The sequence below is a fragment of the Engystomops pustulosus genome, chromosome 9, assembly GCF_040894005.1.
Source record: "Engystomops pustulosus chromosome 9, aEngPut4.maternal, whole genome shotgun sequence".
NCBI classification, from domain to species: domain Eukaryota; kingdom Metazoa; phylum Chordata; class Amphibia; order Anura; family Leptodactylidae; genus Engystomops; species Engystomops pustulosus.
In genome coordinates, this window is record NC_092419.1 from 111,092,024 (window position 1) to 111,113,177 (window position 21,154).

The 21,154-nt window shown below is 52.8% G+C and overlaps 1 protein-coding gene across 17 annotated transcripts in view; it reads right to left on the reverse strand.

Annotated features, from left to right (window-relative positions):
* Nucleotides 1–21,154, reverse strand: part of FNBP1 (formin binding protein 1) — a 109,735-nt gene that overhangs the window by 16,420 nt on the left and 72,161 nt on the right. For 11 of the 17 annotated variants that reach the window (XR_011849872.1, XR_011849868.1, XR_011849871.1 and 8 more), the window contains exons 7-10: nucleotides 20,363–20,491; nucleotides 19,972–20,118; nucleotides 10,856–11,056; nucleotides 8,585–8,767 (exon numbers count right to left, since the gene is read on the reverse strand). Coding sequence is in view for 12 of the 17 variants with exons in the window: in XM_072125724.1 (XP_071981825.1) it covers nucleotides 8,585–8,767; nucleotides 10,856–11,056; nucleotides 19,972–20,118; nucleotides 20,363–20,491 (660 nt within the window). In the remaining 5 variants the exon portion in view is untranslated. The remainder of the gene's footprint in view (nucleotides 1–8,584; nucleotides 8,768–10,855; nucleotides 11,057–19,971; nucleotides 20,119–20,362; nucleotides 20,492–21,154) is intronic. The other 6 variants (XM_072125732.1, XM_072125733.1, XM_072125735.1 and 3 more) reach the window with 2 other exon arrangements.

Genomic DNA, 21,154 nt, shown 5'->3' on the forward strand with positions numbered 1-21,154 from the left:
TGTGTGCGTGGGGGGACTGTGACCTGGGGGAGGCTTGTGGGGGGGACTGTGACCTGGGGGAGGCTTGGGGGGGGGGGGGTGTGACTGTGACCTGGGGGAGGCTTGTGTGTGCGTGGGGGGACTGTGACCTGGGGGAGGCTTGTGTGTGCGTGGGGGGACTGTGACCTGGGGGAGGCTTGTGGGGGGACTGTGACCTGGGGGAGGCTTGTGGGGGGGACTGTGACCTGGGGGAGGCTTGGGGGGGGGGTGTGACTGTGACCTGGGGGAGGCTTATGTGTGCGTGGGGGGACTGTGACCTGGGGGAGGCTTGTGGGGGGGACTGTGACCTGGGGGAGGCTTGTAGGGGGGGGGGACTGTGACCTGGGGGAGGCTTGGGGGGGGGGGGTGACTGTGACCAGGGGGAGGCTTGTGTGTGTGTGGGGGGCTGTGACCTGGGGGAGGCTTGGGGGGGGGGGGGGTGACTGTGACCAGGGGGAGGCTTGTGTGTGTGGGGGGGGGGGGCTGTGACCTGGGGGAGGCTTGGGGGGGGGGTGACTGTGACCAGGGGGAGGCTTGTGTGTGCGTGGGGGGACTGTGACCTGGGGGAGGCTTGTGGGGGTGACTGTGACCTGGGGGAGGCTTGGGGGGGGGGGGGTGACTGTGACCAGGGGGAGGCTTGTGTGTGTGGGGGGGGGGGGGCTGTGACCTGGGGGAGGCTTGGGGGGGGGGGGGGTGACTGTGACCAGGGGGAGGCTTGTGTGTGCGTGGGGGGACTGTGACCTGGGGGAGGCTTGTGGGGGGGACTGTGACCTGGGGGAGGCTTGTGGGGGGGACTGTGACCTGGGGGAGGCTTGTGGGGGGGACTGTGACCTGGGGGAGGCTTGTGGGGGGGACTGTGACCTGGGGGAGGCTTGTAGGGGGGGGGGGGTGACTGTGACCAGGGGGAGGCTTGTGTGTGCGTGGGGGGACTGTGACCTGGGGGAGGCTTGTGGGGGGGGGGGGGGTGACTGTGACCTGGGGGAGGCTTGTGGGGGGGGCTGTGACCTGGGGGAGGCTTGTAGGGGGGGGGTGACTGTGACCTGGGGGAGGCTTGTGTGTGCGTGGGGGGACTGTGACCTGGGGGAGGCTTGTAGGGGGGGGGGGGTGACTGTGACCAGGGGGAGGCTTGTGTGTGCGTGGGGGGACTGTGACCTGGGGGAGGCTTGTGGGGGGGGGGGGGGGTGACTGTGACCTGGGGGAGGCTTGTGGGGGGGGCTGTGACCTGGGGGAGGCTTGTAGGGGGGGGGGGTGACTGTGACCTGGGGGAGGCTTGTGTGTGCGTGGGGGGACTGTGACCTGGGGGAGGCTTGTGGGGGGGACTGTGACCTGGGGGAGGCTTGTAGGGGGGGGGGGGGGGGTGACTGTGACCAGGGGGAGGCTTGTGTGTGCGTGGGGGGACTGTGACCTGGGGGAGGCTTGTGGGGGGGGGGGGGGGGTGACTGTGACCTGGGGGAGGCTTGTGGGGGGGACTGTGACCTGGGGGAGGCTTGTAGGGGGGGGGGGGTGACTGTGACCAGGGGGAGGCTTGTGTGTGCGTGGGGGGACTGTGACCTGGGGGAGGCTTGTGTGTGTGGGGGGACTGTGACCTGGGGGAGGCTTGTAGGAGGGGGGGGGGGGGGAGGACTGTGACCTGCTGGGTGCCGGTGCAGAGCCTCCTCCAGCAGGCAGGGGGCGCTCTGCTGTGACCTTCTCTGCACTGTCCTGTGGGTGACAGATGGCGAGAGACAACTGCAGTGACATCAGGAGGAGAATACAAAACACAGAGGTGGAGAGAGTGGCACAGCGGGCACCCAGCCTGGCATAGGGAACTCCAGTTACATCATTACGAATGATGGGAGTGATACTTAGGGAGATTAGATTGTGAGCTCCTGGAGTCAGGGATGATGGGAGTGATACATTGTGAGTGTGTTTTTTGGGTGCCCACCTATCCCTCCGCCAGGTTTCTCCATGGTTTTGGGATGCCCACAGCGCCCGCTTGTGAGCTTTGGCACAGCAGCAGTGGATCCAGCTACAAATGGGCACAGACACATGGCAGGAGGGGGGACATCTCCTGGGGGTCATCTACTAAGAGACCACTGGGGGCACTCCGCCTGTCATTGCCACCGGACCTGCAGGGGTCACATCTGGGCAGCGCCTGGTGGCAACGTGTGGGCAGACATCTGACACACACCTAATAAGCTGTGATAGACGGAGACAGTCACAACGGGGTCACAGGTCATCACAAGTAGACTAATTCCTGTCCTAAACCATCTGCACAGCAGGATCAGGGCTGGGAAGGGTTAATAACGGGGAAAATGTCTCACGAGATTCTCCAGTGAACACAAGTCCTTGATCGAGAACGGATGGGTGACAATCAGAACGGCCACAGGAAAGGATATCACCCATCATTCCCAAGCTCCCGAGTGGCAAATCTGCCCAATCATGGAATGATACATCCCCTTCCTGCAGCTCTGACACTCATGCCAAAGTGGTCCTCACCCAGCTTTCCTAAGCTCCTGAGTGGCAAATCTGCCCAATTATGGAATGATACATCCCCCTCCTGGAGCTCTGACACCAAAGCAGTCCTCACCCAGCTTTCCTGAGACAAGATAAAACTTTTAAAGTGAACCTGTCTGCGGGTGTGACCATACAGACTGCAGCCAGTGTTATGTATCATACTCTCACTGCTGTGCTCTGTGCAGCCAGTGCTCTGTAATGTCCATGGAGATGGTGGTAACATTCCTTTGTGCATGTAGTTAGTAGCAGCAGGACTGTGATATATGGATCTATCTGGGATTGTAGCACTGGTGCTCTGTGCACTCAGCGGCTACGCAGCCTAAAAAACAGGGTTAATACTGCAGTCTCTCAAATCAGCAGGTCAACAGGTCCGTAGAGCAGTGCACAGAGCTGGGAGCACAGCAGTGTGAGGCCCAGGCTGTGAGCACAGCAGTGTGAGGTCCCATCATGCGCAGAATTCAGCACCATACAGCTATACTCACACAGCCTGCAGCATCACTACATACACAGACCGCCACCCAGCTTTCCCAGAAACTGATGAATCAAGGACTTGTGCTCACCCTATAATCCCCATTATCCAACCAGAGCAGACAATAGCACATCATAGCTGAGCAACTACAACTCCCAGCCGGCAGGATCTAGAACCCTACAGGGAGCTGGTTATGGGGTGGGATAGTCCTGACACGGCCGGCTCCACACATTCACTAGGGCTGAGGCAGTCATGGCAATACCAGGAATCACCAGAGCAGGAGGGGGCGCCGTCTTCCTAAAGGAGCAGGATGGGAGTTGTGATCCGCAGGATGGACCTGAGCACATGGCAGCTTCTGTGTTTCCATTCTCACCTCTCCCAAGATCTCTGCTTGCTGAGTGAACTGTCTAAGAGCTGACGAGCCTCCCATCACAGCGGAGGGGCACACTCTTCAGTGGACTCCAAACTGATACAAGTTACTTATACTGATACATTGTAACAAGGGCCAGATTTGTTCAGACTGGTTACAATTGTAGCAAATCCTCGGCTGTAGGAAGGTTTTCTTTCATTAACAGCAAGCAGAGATATTATTGAGGAGTGGAAACATTAAGTAATAAAGCTGCAGGAAGTAATTATACAACGGGGACTGGGGGTGTCCTTTGCTGTGGCTGGTTGCTGTCACTGAATGGAGGACAGGGAGTGTCCTTCCTATGCTATGGCTGTTTGCTCTCAGTGAATGGAGGAAACAGGGTGTCCTTCCTCTGCTTTTGTTGGTTGCTGTCAGTGAACGGAGAAGGGGGTCCTTCCTCTGCTTTTGTTGGTTGCTGTCAGTGAAAGGAGGAGAAGGGGGTCCTTCCTCTGCTTTGGCTGGTTGCCACCAGTGAATAGAGGATAGTGGGTGTCCTTACTCTGCTCTGGCTGGTTGCTGTCAGTGAATGGAGGACAGGAGGTGTCCTTGCTGTGATCTGGTTTGTTGCTGTCAGTGAATGGAGGATAGGGGGTGTCCTTCCCCTGCTCTGGCTGGTTGCTGTCAGTGAATGGAGGATAGGGGGTGTCCTTCCCCTGCTCTATCTGGTTGCTGTCAGTGAATGGAGGACAGGGGGTGTCCTTCTTTGCCTCCGGCTAGTTGCTGTCAGTGAATGGAGGAGCCGGCCACCGGTCCATCACCACCCTGTCACTTACGACATAGTCCCTAGCCTCATAGGCGCACGTGGCTTTTCCTAGCGTCCTCTTCATCATCCTCTTGTGAAAACACACAGACGGAGTCTGCCGGCCCAGGCAGCGGGAAGAGAGAAGCAAACACGGGGTTAAAGGGGCGCCCCACATGGAGGGAGGGGGTCGTGGGGGTCACGGCCAGTTGAACATCCTCACTGACACACCTGTACTGGGCACCATTCAGCACCAGTATAAAGCTGGGTGACAACCCATTGAGCATAAAGGCCGTCATACTGGCTCTCACCCAACTTTCCTAATTCTGATTCTGGGTGTAGGCCACTTAGTGCCTCAGTCCCCCACATTCCCTTTAAGCAACGGCACAGCCGCTGTAGTAGTGTCCAGGGATACACCTGCGGAGGAGGTTTATCCGCAAACTCCCTGGAGCAGCTCCTCGGGGGCGGGGCTAACAGATTATACAGCAGCAGCTTCTACTGTTCACTAAATAAAACTAACCAACAACTTCTCACATTCATCTAATTCTAATAATCCATCTGAATAAACACTGAAGAGATCCGACTACTGGGCTGAGATACTACAAGACCGTCACCGCTGCTCTCTAGTGATGGCACCGCTGCTCTCTAATGATGTCACCGCTGATCTCTAGTGATGTCACCGCTGATCTCTAGTGATGTCACCGCTGATCTCTAGTGATGTCACCGCTGATCTCTAGTGATGGATAGGCTGTATTCTCAGTGATGGCACCGCTGTTCTCTAGTGATGGATAGGCTGTATTCTCAGTGATGGAACCGCTGTTCTCTAGTGATGGATAGGCTGTATTCTCAGTGATGGCACCGCTGTTCTCTAGTGATGGATAGGCTGTATTCTCAGTGATGGCACCGCTGCTCTCTAGTGAGGGATAGGCCATATTCTCAGTGATGGCACCGCTGCTCACTAGTGATGGATAGGCTGTATATACTCAGTGATGGCACCGCTGCTCTCTAGTGATGGATAGGCTGTATTCTCAGTGATGTCACCGCTGCTCTCTAGTGATGGATAGGCTGTATTCTCAGTGATGGCACCGCTGCTCTCTAGTGAGGGATAGGCTGTATTCTCAGTGATGGCGCCGCTGCTCTCTAGAGATGGATAGGCTGTACTCTCAGTGATGGCACCGCTGCTCTCTAGTGATGGATAGGCTGTATTCTCAGTGATGGCACTGCTGCTCTCTAGTGATGGATAGGCTGTATTCTCAGTGATGGCACCGCTGCTCTCTAGTGATGGATAGGCTGTATTCTCAGTGATGGCACCGCTGCTCTCTAGTGATGGATAGGCTGTATTCTCAGTGATGACACCGCTGCTCTCTAGTGATGGATAGGCTGTATTCTCAGTGATGGCGCCGCTGCTCTCTAGTGATGTCACCGCTGCTCTGTAGTGATGGATAGGCTGTATTCTCAGTGATGGCACCGCTGCTCTCTAGTGATGGATAGGCTGTATTCTCAGTGATGGCACCGCTGCTCTCTAGTGATGTCACCGCTGCTCTCTAGTGATGTCACCGCTGCTCTCTAGTGAGGGATAGGCTGTATTCTCAGTGATGGCACCGCTGCTCTCTAGTGAGGGATAGGCTGTATTCTCAGTGATGGCACCGCTGCTCTCTAGTGAGGGATAGGCTGTATTCTCAGTGATGGCACCGCTGCTCTCTAGTGATGGATAGGCTGTATTCTCAGTGATGGCACCGATGCTCTCTAGTGATGGATAGGCTGTATTCTCAGTGATGTCACCGCTGCTCTCTAGTGATGGATAGGCTGTATTCTCAGTGATGGCACTGCTGCTCTCTAGTGATGGATAGCCTGTATTCTCAGTGATGGCACCGCTGCTCTCTAGTGATGGATAGGCTGTATTCTCAGTGATGGCGCCGCTGCTCTCTAGTGATGGATAGGCTGTATTCTCAGTGATGGCACCGCTGCTCTCTAGTGATGGATAGGCTGTATTCTCAGTGATGTCACCGCTGCTCTGTAGTGATGGATAGGCTGGATTCTCAGTGATGGCACCGCTGCTCTCTAGTGAGGGATAGGCTGTATTCTCAGTGATGGCGCCGCTGCTCTCTAGTGATGGATAGGCTGTATTCTCAGTGATGGCACCGCTGCTCTCTAGTGATGGATAGGCTGTATTCTCAGTGATGGCACCGCTGCTCTCTAGTGAGGGATAGGCCGTATTCTCAGTGATGGCACCGCTGCTCTCTAGTGATGGATAGGATGTATTCTCAGTGATGGCACCACTGCTCTCTAGTGATGGATAGGCTGTATTCTCAGTGATGGCACCGCTGCTCTCTAGTGATGGATAGGCTGTATTCTCAGTGATGGCACCGCTGCTCTCTAGTGATGGATAGGCTGTATTCTCAGTGATGGCGCCGCTGCTCTCTAGTGATGGATAGGCTGTATTCTCAGTGATGGCGCCGCTGCTCTCTAGTGATGGATAGGCTGTATTCTCAGTGATGGTACCGTTGCTCTCTAGTGATGGATAGGCTGTATTCTCAGTGATGGCGCCGCTGCTCCCTAGTGATGGATAGGCTGTATTCTCAGTAATGGCACCGCTGCTCACTAGTGATGGATAGGCTGTATTCTCAGTGATGGCACCGCGGCTCTCTAGTGATGGATAGGCTGTATTCTCAGTGATGGCACCGCTGCTCTCTAGTGATGGATAGGCTGTATTCTCAGTGATGGCACGGCTGTATTCTCAGTGATGGCACCGCTGTTCTCTAGTGATGGATAGGCTGTATTCTCAGTGATGACACCGCTGCTCTCTAGTGATGGATAGGCTGTATTCTCAGTGATGGCGCCGCTGCTCTCTAGTGATGTCACCGCTGCTCTCTAGTGAGGGATAGGCTGTATTCTCAGTGATGGCACCGCTGCTCTCTAGTGAGGGATAGGCTGTATTCTCAGTGATGGCACCGCTGCTCTCTAGTGAGGGATAGGCTGTATTCTCAGTGATGGCACCGCTGCTCTCTAGTGATGGATAGGCTGTATTCTCAGTGATGGCACCGATGCTCTCTAGTGATGGATAGGCTGTATTCTCAGTGATGTCACCGCTGCTCTCTAGTGATGGATAGGCTGTATTCTCAGTGATGGCACCGCTGCTCTCTAGTGATGGATAGGCTGTATTCTCAGTGATGGCACCGCTGCTCTCTAGTGATGGATAGGCTGTATTCTCAGTGATGGCACCGCTGCTCTCTAGTGATGGATAGGCTGTATTCTCAGTGATGGCACTGCTGCTCTCTAGTGATGGATAGGCTGTATTCTCAGTGATGACACCGCTGCTCTCTAGTGATGGATAGGCTGTATTCTCAGTGATGGCACCGCTGCTCTCTAGTGATGGATAGGCTGTATTCTCAGTGATGGCACCGCTGCTCTCTAGTGATGGATAGGCTGTATTCTCAGTGATGACACCGCTGCTCTCTAGTGATGGATAGGCTGTATTCTCAGTGATGGCACCGCTGCTCTCTAGTGAGGGATATGCTGTATTCTCAGTGATAACACCGCTGCTCTCTACTGATGGATAGGCTGTATTCTCAGTGATGTCACCGCTGCTCTCTAGTGATGGATAGGCTGTATTCTCAGTGATGGCGCCGCTGCTCTCTAGTGATGGATAGGCTGTATTCTCGGTGATGGCACCGCTGCTCTCTAGTGAGGGATAGGCTGTATTCTCAGTGATGACACCGCTGCTCTCTAGTGAGGGATAGGCTGTATTCTCAGTGATGTCACCGCTGCTCTCTAGTGATGGATAGGCTGTATTCTCAGTGATGACACCGCTGCTCTCTAGTGATGGATAGGCTGTATTCTCAGTGATGGCGCCGCTGCTCTCTAGTGATGGATAGGCTGTATTCTCAGTGATGGCACCGCTGCTCTCTAGTGATGGATAGGCTGTATTCTCAGTGATGGCGCCGCTGCTCTCTAGTGATGGATAGGCTGTAGTCTCAGTGATGGCACCGCTGCTCTCTAGTGAGGGATAGGCTGTATTCTCAGTGATGGCACCGCTGCTCTCTAGTGATGGATAGGCTGTATTCTCAGTGATGGCACCGCTGCTCTCTAGTGAGGGATAGGCTGTATTCTCAGTGATGGCGCCGCTGCTCTCTAGTGATGGATAGGCTGTAGTCTCAGTGATGGCACCACTGCTCTCTAGTGATGGATAGGCTGTATTCTCAGTGATGGCACCGCTGCTCTCTAGTGATGGATAGGCTGTATTCTCAGTGATGGCACCGCTGCTCTCTCGGATAGTCTCAGTATTCATACAGTAGTATCTCAGCCCAGTAGATGCCCTCTTTACCCCTTACCATCCAGCGGGTACCCTGATGAGCTCCGGGTGGTCACATGTGATGGACACAGACAGGACGCAGTTAATGCCACAAGCAGAAGGGGAAACATGAAGAGCGAGAGGCAGATAACCACAACTTACCCCGCGCTTTAGGCTCCGGAAGCAGTGGATTTTGGGTTTGGAGGTCATGAAGTCGTTGAGGCGATGGGTGAGGGGCTCCTTGTGCTGCTTGGGAGACTGGGGGCCGTTGGGAACAGCAGAGGGTGAGGCAGAGGCAGGGGGAGGCGGAGGGGGCTGATGGGGGGACGTTAAGAGGGACATAAGCTACGAATCAGAGAGGAGCAGCCACAGAATAGAATCAAATCAGAATAAGAAGGAAAAGAAACAAAACAAACACAAAATCAAAACAAAGATTAAAAAAACAATATTATTACGAACCAACGGCAGAAAAAAACAAACAAAAAAGAACAAAAACAAATAAAAACAAAAAACACGCAAATGACTTCACACTGATGGCGACGGCTTGGAAGTAAAGTGCGGAGATGTTAGGAGATGAGAGACACAGGTGGGGGACAGGACATGCAATAGCACCAGGCAGAGCCCCCCAGAGCGTGCGCCAGGCAGAGCCCCCCAGAGCGTGCGCCAGGCAGAGCCCCCCAGAGCGTGCGCCAGGCAGAGCCCCCCAGAGCGTGCGCCAGGCAGAGCACCCCAGAGCGTGCGCCAGGCAGAGCCCCCCAGAGCGTGCGCCAGGCAGAGCCCCCCAGAGCGTGCGCCAGGCAGAGCCCCCCAGAGCGTGCGCCAGGCAGAGCCCCCCAGAGCATGCGCCAGGCAGAGCCCCCCAGAGCATGCGCCAGGCAGAGCCCCCCCCTCCCAAGTGTGCGCCAGGCAGAGCCCCGCAGAGCGTGCGCCAGGCAGAGCCCCCCAGAGCATGCCCCAGGCAGAGCCCCCCCCTCCCAAGTGTGCGCCAGGCAGAGCCGCCCAGAGCGTGCGCCAGGCAGAGCCGCCCAGAGCGTGCGCCAGGCAGAGCCGCCCAGAGCGTGCGCCAGGCAGAGCCCCCCAGAGCGTTCGCCAGGCAGAGCCCCCCAGAGCGTGCGCCAGGCAGAGCCCCCCAGAGCGTGCGCCAGGCAGAGCCCCCCAGAGCGTGCGCCAGGCAGAGCCCCCCAGAGCGTGCGCCAGGCAGAGCCCCCCAAAGCATGCCCCAGGCAGAGCCCCCCAGAGCATGCCCCAGGCAGAGCCCCCCCCTCCCAAGTGTGCGCCAGGCAGAGCCCCGCAGAGCGTGCACCAGGCAGAGCCGCCCAGAGCGTGCGCCAGGCAGAGCCGCCCAGAGCGTGCGCCAGGCAGAGCCCCCCAGAGCGTGCGCCAGGCAGAGCCCCCCAGAGCGTGCGCCAGGCACAGCCCCCCAGAGCGTGCGCCAGGCAGAGCCCCCCAGAGCGTGCGCCAGACAGAGCCCCCCAGAGCGTGCGCCAGGCAGAGCCCCCCAGAGCGTGCGCCAGGCAGAGCCCCGCAGAGCGTGCGCCAGGCAGAGCCCCCCAGAGCATGCGCCAGGCAGAGCCCCCCAGAGCATGCGCCAGGCAGAGCCCCCCTGCAGTGTACACCAGGCAGAGACCCCAGAGCATGCACCAGGCAGAGCCCCCCTCCCAAGTGTGCGCCAGGCCAAGCCCCCCCCCCCTGCAGTGTACACCAGGCAAAGCCCCCCAGAGCATGCACCAGGCAAAGCCCCCCCCCTGCAGTGTACACCAGGCAGAGGCCCCCCCTGCAGTGTACACCAGGCAGAGCCCCCCACAGCGTGCGCCAAACAGAGCTCCCCCCACCAACCCTGCAGCGTGCCCTCGGCAGAGCCCCCCCACATAGAGTGGATCATGCAATCCCCTCCTCTGTATCCCTCCAAGCTATTGTTCTCTGTTATCACCTTTCTATTTTTACACTTTAACCCTAAACAAACAGCACAAGGCATAAAAAATATTCTTAAAGGCGCAGTCCACCTTGAACCCATCACATAAGGATAAATCCCACCTGCAGCACATTGCACCATCACCTGCTCCCCGCCTGGAACATGGCATAGGGCCCCTCCCCTACAAAAAGTGACATCACTGACGTCCTGGTGATGTCACAGAATTCATCATTAACCCCTTCAGTGCAGGGTGTACAGGCCGCAGGGGATTGGGGGTCCAGGCTTGTGCCATGATCAGCAGGTAAGTGCCCCCCCCCCCCCCCCCCCCCCCCTAGTCGCACGCAGCAGCAGGAGAACTCGTTAATGGAAATGAATCTAAATTAATGATGAAGATTAAATGATTACAAAATCGAAAAAAACATAAAAAAAAACAAAAAAAACACAAATCAAATAGAAATAATAATAAAACCACAAGTAACGTAACCGTTAGTGATTGCACCGGCGCTGGGGGCGGAGCTTACCTTGTTCTTCTTGATGAAGGGCCACAGTTTGCCGCGGGATTTGCCGGGGGTCTTGGCCTCGCTCTTGCCGATGTCGCCCCGAGGAGCCGTCAGACTCGTGTCCGACACCGTGCGCTTCATGGACTGAGTGAAGTCCTCAAAATCAACGTCTCCCGGGGGCTCAAAGCCCGACTTAAAGGAATCGACCACCGTCTGAGAGTCCTGAGGAGAGGAAGGGGGAGACTAAGAACACGACCAGGAGGATGGGGGGACCTGACCGGTGAGAGGTCACAGGAGAGGTCACATAGAGGAGAGGTCACAGGAGAGGTCACATAGAGGAGAGGTCACAGGAGAGGTCACATAGAGGAGAGGTCACAGGAGAGGTCACATAGAGGAGAGGTCAGGCAGTACATTCTATATACATGGATACAATGTATAACCCTCATCCATAGTAAGTGTATAACACAGCGATCCCCGCAGCACATCACAGAGCACAGAGGAGCGATCCCCGCAGCACATCACAGAGCACAGAGGAGCGATCCCCGCAGCACATCACAGAGCACAGAGGAGCGATCCCCGCAGCACATCACAGAGCACAGAGGAGCGATCCCCGCAGCACATCACAGAGCACAGAGGAGCGATCCCCGCAGCACATCACAGAGCACAGAGGAGCGATCCCCGCAGCACATCACAGAGCACAGAGGAGCGATCCCCGCAGCACATCACAGAGCACAGAGGAGCGATCCCCGCAGCACATCACAGAGCACAGAGGAGCGATCCCCGCAGCACATCACAGAGCACAGAGGAGCGATCCCCGCAGCACATCACAGAGCACAGAGGAGCGATCCCCGCAGCACATCACAGAGCACAGAGGAGCGATCCCCGCAGCACATCACAGAGCACAGAGGAGCGATCCCCGCAGCACATCACAGAGCACAGAGGAGCGATCCCCGCAGCACATCACAGAGCACAGAGGAGCGATCCCCGCAGCACATCACAGAGCACAGAGGAGCGATCCCCGCAGCACATCACAGAGCACAGAGGAGCGATCCCCGCAGCACATCACAGAGCACAGAGGAGCGATCCCCGCAGCACATCACAGAGCACAGAGGAGCGATCCCCAGGGTGTTATCACTGGCATGCGCACGTTATTGGGGGCTATTCCTGGAGTGGCATGTAATATGTGACACATGAAGATAGTGAGAAGCCGCTTGGCAGAGGGGACAATACCAGGAGCGCTGCCAGACCCCATCCGCCGGAGAGGAACCAAGGACATCTGGTGACCAGCGGGCGACTTGTTTTCATGCTGCGGTCGGATTAGGAGCCGCTACCCTGTCATTATACTCTCAGCGGAGACCTCAGATTATAGAATAAGACGTCTGGATGTAATGATCCGGGATCCCAAGGGGAAGGGGGGCCCGAGCTACAGGTCTATACACACACAGCGGCTTCACCCATTATTACTGATCCTACAGACTGCAGCCAGTGTAATGTACTGTCCCTGGAGAGATGTGTAATCACAACTCACACTGCTGTGCTCTGTGCTCTCTGCAGTCAGTGTTATGTATTGTCCCTGGAGAGATGTGTAATCATACCTCACACTGCTGTGCTCTGTGCTCTCTGCAGTCAGTGTTATGTATTGTCCCTGGAGAGATGTGTAATCAGACCTCACACTGCTGTGCTCTGTGCTCTCTGCAGCCAGTGTAATGTACTGTCCCTGGAGAGATGTGTAATCAGACCTCACACTGCTGTGCTCTGTGCTCTCTGCAGCCAGTGTTATGTATTATCCCTGGAGAGATGTGTAATCAGACCTCACACTGCTGTGCTCTGTGCTCTCTGCAGCCAGTGTAATGTACTGTCCCTGGAGAGATGTGTAATCAGACCTCACACTGCTGTGCTCTGTGCTCTCTGCAGCCAGTGTTATGTATTGTCCCTGGAGAGATGTGTAATCAGACCTCACACTGCTGTGCTCTGTGCTCTCTGCAGCCAGTGTTATGTACTGTCCCTGGAGAGATGTGTAATCAGACCTCACACTGCTGTGCTCTGTGCTCTCTGCAGCCAGTGTTATGTATTGCCCCTGGAGAGATGTGTAATTAGACCTCACACTGCTGTGCTCTGTGCTCTCTGCAGCCAGTGTTATGTACTGTCCCTGGAGAGATGTGTAATCAGACCTCACACTGCTGTGCTCTCTGCAGCCAGTGTAATGTATTGTCCCTGGGGGATGTGTAATCATACCTCACACTGCTGTGCTCTGTGCTCTCTGCAGCCAGTGTTATGTATTGCCCCTGGAGAGATGTGTAATCAGACCTCACACTGCTGTGCTCTGTGTTCTCTGCAGCCAGTGTTATGTAGTGTCCCTGGAGAGATGTGTAATCAGACCTCACACTGCTGTGCTCTCTGCAGCCAGTGTTATGTATTGTCCCTGGAGAGATGTGTAATCCTCCCTCACACTGCTGTGTTCTCTGCAGCCAGTGTTATGTATTGTCCCTGGAGAGATGTGTAATCATACCTCACACTGCTGTGCTCTGTGCTCTCTGCAGCCAGTGTTATGTACTGTCCCTGGAGAGATGTGTAATCAGACCTCACACTGCTGTGCTCTGTGCTCTCTGCAGCCAGTGTTATCTACTGTCCCTGGAGAGATGTGTAATCAGACCTCACACTGCTGTGCTCTGTGCTCTCTGCAGCCAGTGTTATGTATTGTCCCTGGAGAGATGTGTAATCATACTTCACACTGCTGTGCTCTGTGCTCACTACAGCCAGTGTTATGTATTGTCCCTGGAGAGATGTGTAATCAGACCTCACACTGCTGTGCTCTGTGCTCTCTGCAGCCAGTGTTATGTATTGTCCCTGGAGAGATGTGTAATCAGACCTCACACTGCTGTGCTCTGTGCTCTCTGCAGCCAGTGTTATGTATTGTCCCTGGAGAGATGTGTAATCACACCTCACACTGCTGTGCTCTGTGCTCTCTGCAGCCAGTGTTATGTATTGTCCCTGGAGAGATGTGTAATCAGACCTCACACTGCTGTGCTCTGTGCTCTCTGCAGCCAGTGTTATGTATTGTCCCTGGAGAGATGTGTAATCAGACCTCACACTGCTGTGCTCTGTGCTCTCTGCAGCCAGTGTTATGTATTGTCCCTGGAGAGATGTGTAATCAGACATCACACTGCTGTGCTCTCTGCAGCCAGTGTTATGTATTGTCCCTGGAGAGATGTGTAATCAGACCTCACACTGCTGTGCTCTGTGCTCTCTGCAGCCAGTGTTATGTATTGTCCCTGGAGAGATGTGTAATCAGACCTCACACTGCTGTGCTCTGTGCTCTCTGCAGCCAGTGTTATGTATTGTCCCTGGAGAGATGTGTAATCAGACCTCACACTGCAGTGCTCTGTGCAGCCAGTGTTATGTATTGTCCCTGGAGAGATGTGTAATCAGACCTCACACTGCTGTGCTCTGTGCTCTCTGCAGCCAGTGTTATGTATTGTCCCTGGAGAGATGTGTAATCAGACATCACACTGCTGTGCTCTCTGCAGCCAGTGTTATGTATTGTCCCTGGAGAGATGTGTAATCAGACCTCACACTGCTGTGCTCTGTGCTCTCTGCAGCCAGTGTTATGTATTGTCCCTGGAGAGATGTGTAATCAGACCTCACACTGCTGTGCTCTGTGCTCTCTGCAGCCAGTGTTATCTACTGTCCCTGGAGAGATGTGTAATCAGACCTCACACTGCTGTGCTCTGTGCTGTCCATGTACCACAGTGTTAGTAGCAGCAGGACAGTGTAATGCTGCTGCTCCCGCTGATGAATGCTGCGTATAAATCCTTTCCCCGTGACCTTTTGGGGCCCAGATCCTGGAGTAAAGGAGACAAGGGGCCCCCTCAGCCTGTCCCATGACACTGGATGAAGGGGCCCGGACCCCGCTGATAATCATGTGGGCAGGGCGCTATAACCTCACAATAGTCACAGACCGGGGTCCTCGCAGCGCAGACGATTTCAGGACGCTGATGGAGTTATGGAAACTCTGTACATTGGGATGACAGCGGATGCTGGGGGTGATGATCCTCTCATGTAATAACAGGAAGCCCGGATCCGCTGTCACAACACAAACCGTTCCCTGAATTTTCCAGATCAATAATCGTCACTTCCCCGTGTCCTCCGCGCCGCAGGATTTCCCAGGACTCCGCAGCAGATAAGAGCGCGCCCGCAGGAAGGAAGACGCGGGTCTGGCGCTGATACAGGTACTGCCGCGACACAAGAGACGCTGCGCCAGGCGGGGGCGGGTCACACACAGGACAGACGCTATAGAGACATCACTAATATGTATGGCGGCATTATATGGGTACAGTGTGACAGCACAGGGAAGGTTACTCTGTACCCATATAATACCGCCATACTGACCCAGAGTAACATGCCCTGTGCCGTCACACTGTACCCATATAATACCGCCATACTGACCCAGAGTAACATGCCCTGTGCCGTCACACTGTACCCATATAATACCGCCATACTGACCCAGAGTAACATGCCCTGTGCTGTCACTCTGTACCCATATAATACCGCCATACTGACCCAGAGTAACATGCCCTGTGCCGTCACACTGTACCCTTATAATACCGCCATACACACTGTCATACAGTGTGACAGCACAGGGCATGTTACTCTGGGTTACTATGGCGCTATTACCCCAGTACTGATCCTGAGTTACATTCTGCATTATACTCCAGAGCTGCACTCACTATTCTGCTGCTGGTGCAGTCACTGTGTACATACATGACATTACTTATCCTGTACTGATCCTGAGATACATCCTGTATTATACTCCAGAGCTGCACTCACTATTCTGCTGCTGGTGCAGTCACTGTGTACATACATGACATTACTTATCCTGTACTGATCCTGAGTTACATCCTGTATTATACTCCAGAGCTGCACTCACTATTCTGCTGCTGGTGCAGTCACTGTGTACATACATGACATTACTTATCCTGTACTGATCCTGAGTTACATCCTGTATTATACCCCAGAGCTGCACTCACTATTCTGCTGCTGGTGCAGTCACTGTATACATACATGACATTACTTATCCTGTACTGATCCTGAGTTACATCCTGTATTATACCCCAGAGCTGCACTCACTATTCTGCTGCTGGTGCAGTCACTGTGTACATACATGACATTACTTATCCTGTACTGATCCTGAGTTACATCCTCTATTATACTGCAGAGCTGCACTCACTATTCTGCTGCTGGTGCAGTCACTGTGTACATACATGACATTACTTATCCTGTACTGATCCTGAGTTACATCCTGTATTATACCCCAGAGCTGCACTCACTATTCTGCTGCTGGTGCAGTCACTGTGTACATACATGACATTACTTATTTTGTGTTGATCCTGAGTTACATCCTGTATTATACCCCAGAGCTGTACTCGCTATTCTGCTGCAGGTGCAGTCACTGTGTACATACATGACATTACTTATCCTGTACTGATCCTGAGTTACATCCTGTATTATACTCCAGAGCTGCACTCACTATTCTGCTGCTGGTGCAGTCACTGTGTACATACATGACATTACTTATCCTGTACTGATCCTGAGTTACATCCTGTATTATACTCCAGAGCTGCTCTCACTATCTGCTGCTGGTGCAGTCACTGTGTACATACATGACATTACTTATCCTGTACTGATCCTGAGTTACATCCTGTATTATACCCCAGAGCTGTACTCACTATTCTGCTGCTGGTGCAGTCACTGTGTACATACATGACATTACTTATCCTGTACTGATCCTGAGTTACATCCTATATTATACCCCAGAGCTGCACTCACTATTCTGCTGCTGGTGCAGTCACTGTGTACATACATGACATTACTAATCCTCCACTGATCCTGAGTTACATCCTGTATTATACTCCAGAGCTGCACTCACTATTCTGCTGCTGGTGCAGTCACTGTGTACATACATGACATTACTTATCCTGTACTGATCCTGAGTTACATCCTGTATTATACCCCAGAGCTGCACTCACTATTCTGCTGCTGGTGCAGTCACTGTGTACACACATGCCATTACTTATCCTGTACTGATCCTGAGTTACATCCTGTATTATACTCCAGAGCTGCACTCACTATTCTGCTGCTGGTGCAGTCACTGTGTACATACATGACATTACTTATCCTGTACTGATCCTGAGTTACATCCTGTATTATACTCCAGAGCTGCACTCACTATTCTGCTGCTGGTGCAGTCACTGTGTACATACATGACATTACTTATCCTGTACTGATCCTGAGTTACATCCTGTATTATACCCCAGAGCTGCACTCACTATTCTGCTGCTGGTGCAGTCACTGTGTACATACATGACATTACTTATCCTGTACTGATCCTGAGTTATATCCTGTATTATACTCCAGAGCTGCACTCACTATTCTGCTGCTGGTGCAGTCACTGTACATACATGACATTACTTATCCTGTACTGATCCTGAGTTACATCCTGTATTATACTCCAGAGCTGCACTCACTATTCTGCTGCTGGAGCAGTCACTGTGTACATACATGACATTACTTATCCAGTACCGATCCTGAGTTACATCCTGTATTATACTGCAGAGCTGCACTCACTATTCTGCTGCTGGTGCAGTCACTGTGTACATACATGACATTACTTATCCTGTACTGATCCTGAGTTACATCCTGTATTATACTCCAGAGCTGCACTCACTATTCTGCTGCTGGTGCAGTCACTGTGTACATACATGACATTACTTATCCTGTACTGATCCTGAGTTACATCCTGTATTATACTCCAGAGCTGCACTCACTATTCTGCTGCTGGAGCAGTCACTGTGTACATACATGACATTACTTATCCAGTACCGATCCTGAGTTACATCCTGTATTATACTGCAGAGCTGCACTCACTATTCTGCTGCTGGTGCAGTCACTGTGTACATACATGACATTACTTATCCTGTACTGATCCTGAGTTACATCCTGTATTATACCCCAGAGCTGTACTCGCTATTCTGCTGCTGGTGCAGTCACTGTGTACATACATGACATTACTTATCCTGTACTGATCCTGAGTTACATCCTGTATTATACTCCAGAGCTGCACTCACTATTCTGCTGCTGGTGCAGTCACTGTGTACATACATGACATTACTTATCCTGTACTGATCCTGAGTTACATCCTGTATTATACTCCAGAGCTGCACTCACTATTCTGCTGCTGGTGCAGTCACTGTGTACATACATGACATTACTTATCCTGTACTGATCCTGAGTTACATCCTGTATTATACTCCAGAGCTGCACTCACTATTCTGCTGCTGGTGCAGTCACTGTGTACATACATGACATTACTTATCCTGTACTGATCCTGAGTTACATCCTGTATTATACCCCAGAGCTGCACTCACTATTCTGCTGCTGGTGCAGTCACTGTGTACATACATGACATTACTTATCCTGTACTGATCCTGAGTTATATCCTGTATTATACTCCAGAGCTGCACTCACTATTCTGCTGCTGGTGCAGTCACTGTACATACATGACATTACTTATCCTGTACTGATCCTGAGTTACATCCTGTATTATACTCCAGAGCTGCACTCACTATTCTGCTGCTGGAGCAGTCACTGTGTACATACATGACATTACTTATCCAGTACCGATCCTGAGTTACATCCTGTATTATACTCCAGAGCTGCACTCACTATTCTGCTGCTGGTGCAGTCACTGTGTACATACATGACATATCTTATCCTGTACTGATCCTGAGTTACATCCTGTATTATACTCCAGAGCTGCACTCACTATTCTGCTGCTGGTGCAGTCACTGTGTACATACATGACATTACTTATCCTGTACTGATCCTGAGTTACATCCTGTATTATACTCCAGAGCTGCACTCACTATTCTGCTGCTGGTGCAGTCACTGTGTACATACATGACATTACTTATCCTGTACTGATCCTGAGTTACATCCTGTATTATACTCCAGAGCTGCACTCACTATTCTGCTGGTGCAGTCACTGTGTACATACATGACATTACTTATCCTGTACTGATCCTGAGTTACATCCTGTATTATACCCCAGAGCTGTACTCACTATTCTGCTGCTGGTGCAGTCACTGTGTACATACATGACATTACTAATCCTCCACTGATCCTGAGTTACATCCTGTATTATACTCCAGAGCTGCACTCACTATTCTGCTGCTGGTGCAGTCACTGTGTACATACATGACATTACTTATCCTGTACTGATCCTGAGTTACATCCTGTATTATACTCCAGAGCTGCACTCACTATTCTGCTGCTGGTGCAGTCACTGTGTACATACATGACATTACTTATCCTGTACTGATCCTGAGTTACATCCTGTATTATACTCCAGAGCTGCACTCACTATTCTGCTGCTGGTGCAGTCACTGTGTACATACATGACATTACTTATCCTGTACTGATCCTGAGTTACATCCTGTATTATACCCCAGAGCTGTACTCACTATTCTGCTGCTGGTGCAGTCACTGTGTACATACATGACATTACTTATCCTGTACTGATCCTGAGTTACATCCTGTATTATACTCCAGAGCTGCAATCACTATTCTGCTGCTGGTGCAGTCACTGTGTACATACATGACATTACTTATCCTGTACTGATCCTGAGTTACATCCTGTATTATACTCCAGAGCTGCACTCACTATTCTGCTGCTGGTGCAGTCACTGTACATACATGACATTACTTATCCTGTACTGATCCTGAGTTACATCCTGTATTATACTCCAGAGCTGCACTCACTATTCTGCTGCTGGTGCAGTCACTGTGTACATACATGACATTACTTATCCTGTACTGATCCTGAGTTACATCCTGTATTATACCCCAGAGCTGCACTCACTATTCTGCTGCTGGTGCAGTCACTGTGTACATACATGACATTACTTATCCTATACTGATCCCGAGTTACATCCTGTATTATACCCCAGAGCTACACTCACTATTCTGCTGCTGGTGCAGTCACTGTGTACATACATGACATTACTTATCCTGTACTGATCCTGAGTTACATCCTGTATTATACCCCAGAGCTGCACTCACTATTCTGCTGGTGAAGTTACCTGTTTGCCGTTGATGGACTCTGCGGATTTTGTGATTCCGTCCAGACACTTGCCGATGATGGGGATGACTTGGCGGTCGATCTCTGCATAGGTTTTCAGTGATTCCCCCAGCCTGGATATCCTCCTTTCCTCCATGTCTTGCAGTTTCTGGGGGGATATGTGAGATGTTAGGAGGGGGCAGCACTTTTACCACTTATACCGGTATCCTGGTCCAGGCTTGCTCAGAGCTGAGTTTTTGTTACAACTATATTTATTGTAAATTGAGACTAGATGAGAATATATGTGATGTATGTGCAGATGCTCAGCGGTGGTAGGACTACAAGTCTCAGCACCCCTGGGATATTTGGTCATGTTGGTGGGCGTGGTCAGGGGTGCAGTGGGCGGAGCTCACCTGGAAGATGGCGGGGATGTGCGTGTGGTAATGCTCCTGCTGCTCGTGGTTGAACTTCTGTAACACGGACGAGTAATCTCCTTTGCTGTCGTCTGCCATCTGGTGACGTATCTGCGCCTGCTGCCGCGCCTGCGGGGACATCGGAGGATTAGACATACAATGTGCAGGCACCAGCATCCACCCAGCTTTCCCAGGCTCTGCCACGTACACAGCGCGGATACACAACCTGGATACAATTGTCTCCAAACAAATGATCTGCAAAACAGCAGCGGACGGAAGGGTTTATCCAGGAGCCGCGGAAACTTCCAGACTGCGGCAAGACGTCTCAGCATCACACAGCCGCGCACATACAGGACAGATGATGGGGGTCATACATACATACAGGGCAGATGATGGGGGTAATACATACATACAGGGGAGACTATGGGGGTCATACATACATACAGGGGAGACGATGGGGGTCATACATACATACAGGGGAGACGATGGGGGTCATACATACATACAGGGGAGACGATGGGGGTCATACATACATACAGGGCAGATGATGGGGGTCATACATACATACAGGGGAGACTATGGGGGTCATACATACATACAGGGGAGACGATGGGGGTCATACATACATACAGGGGAGACGATGGGGGTCATACATACATACAGGGGAGACGATGGGGGTCATACATACATACTGGCAGCCAGGGATGCATATATACAGGCACGGGATGATGGGAGTCATACATGCAGGCAGGGGATGATGGGAGTTACATATCGAGCACTATGACACCAGCA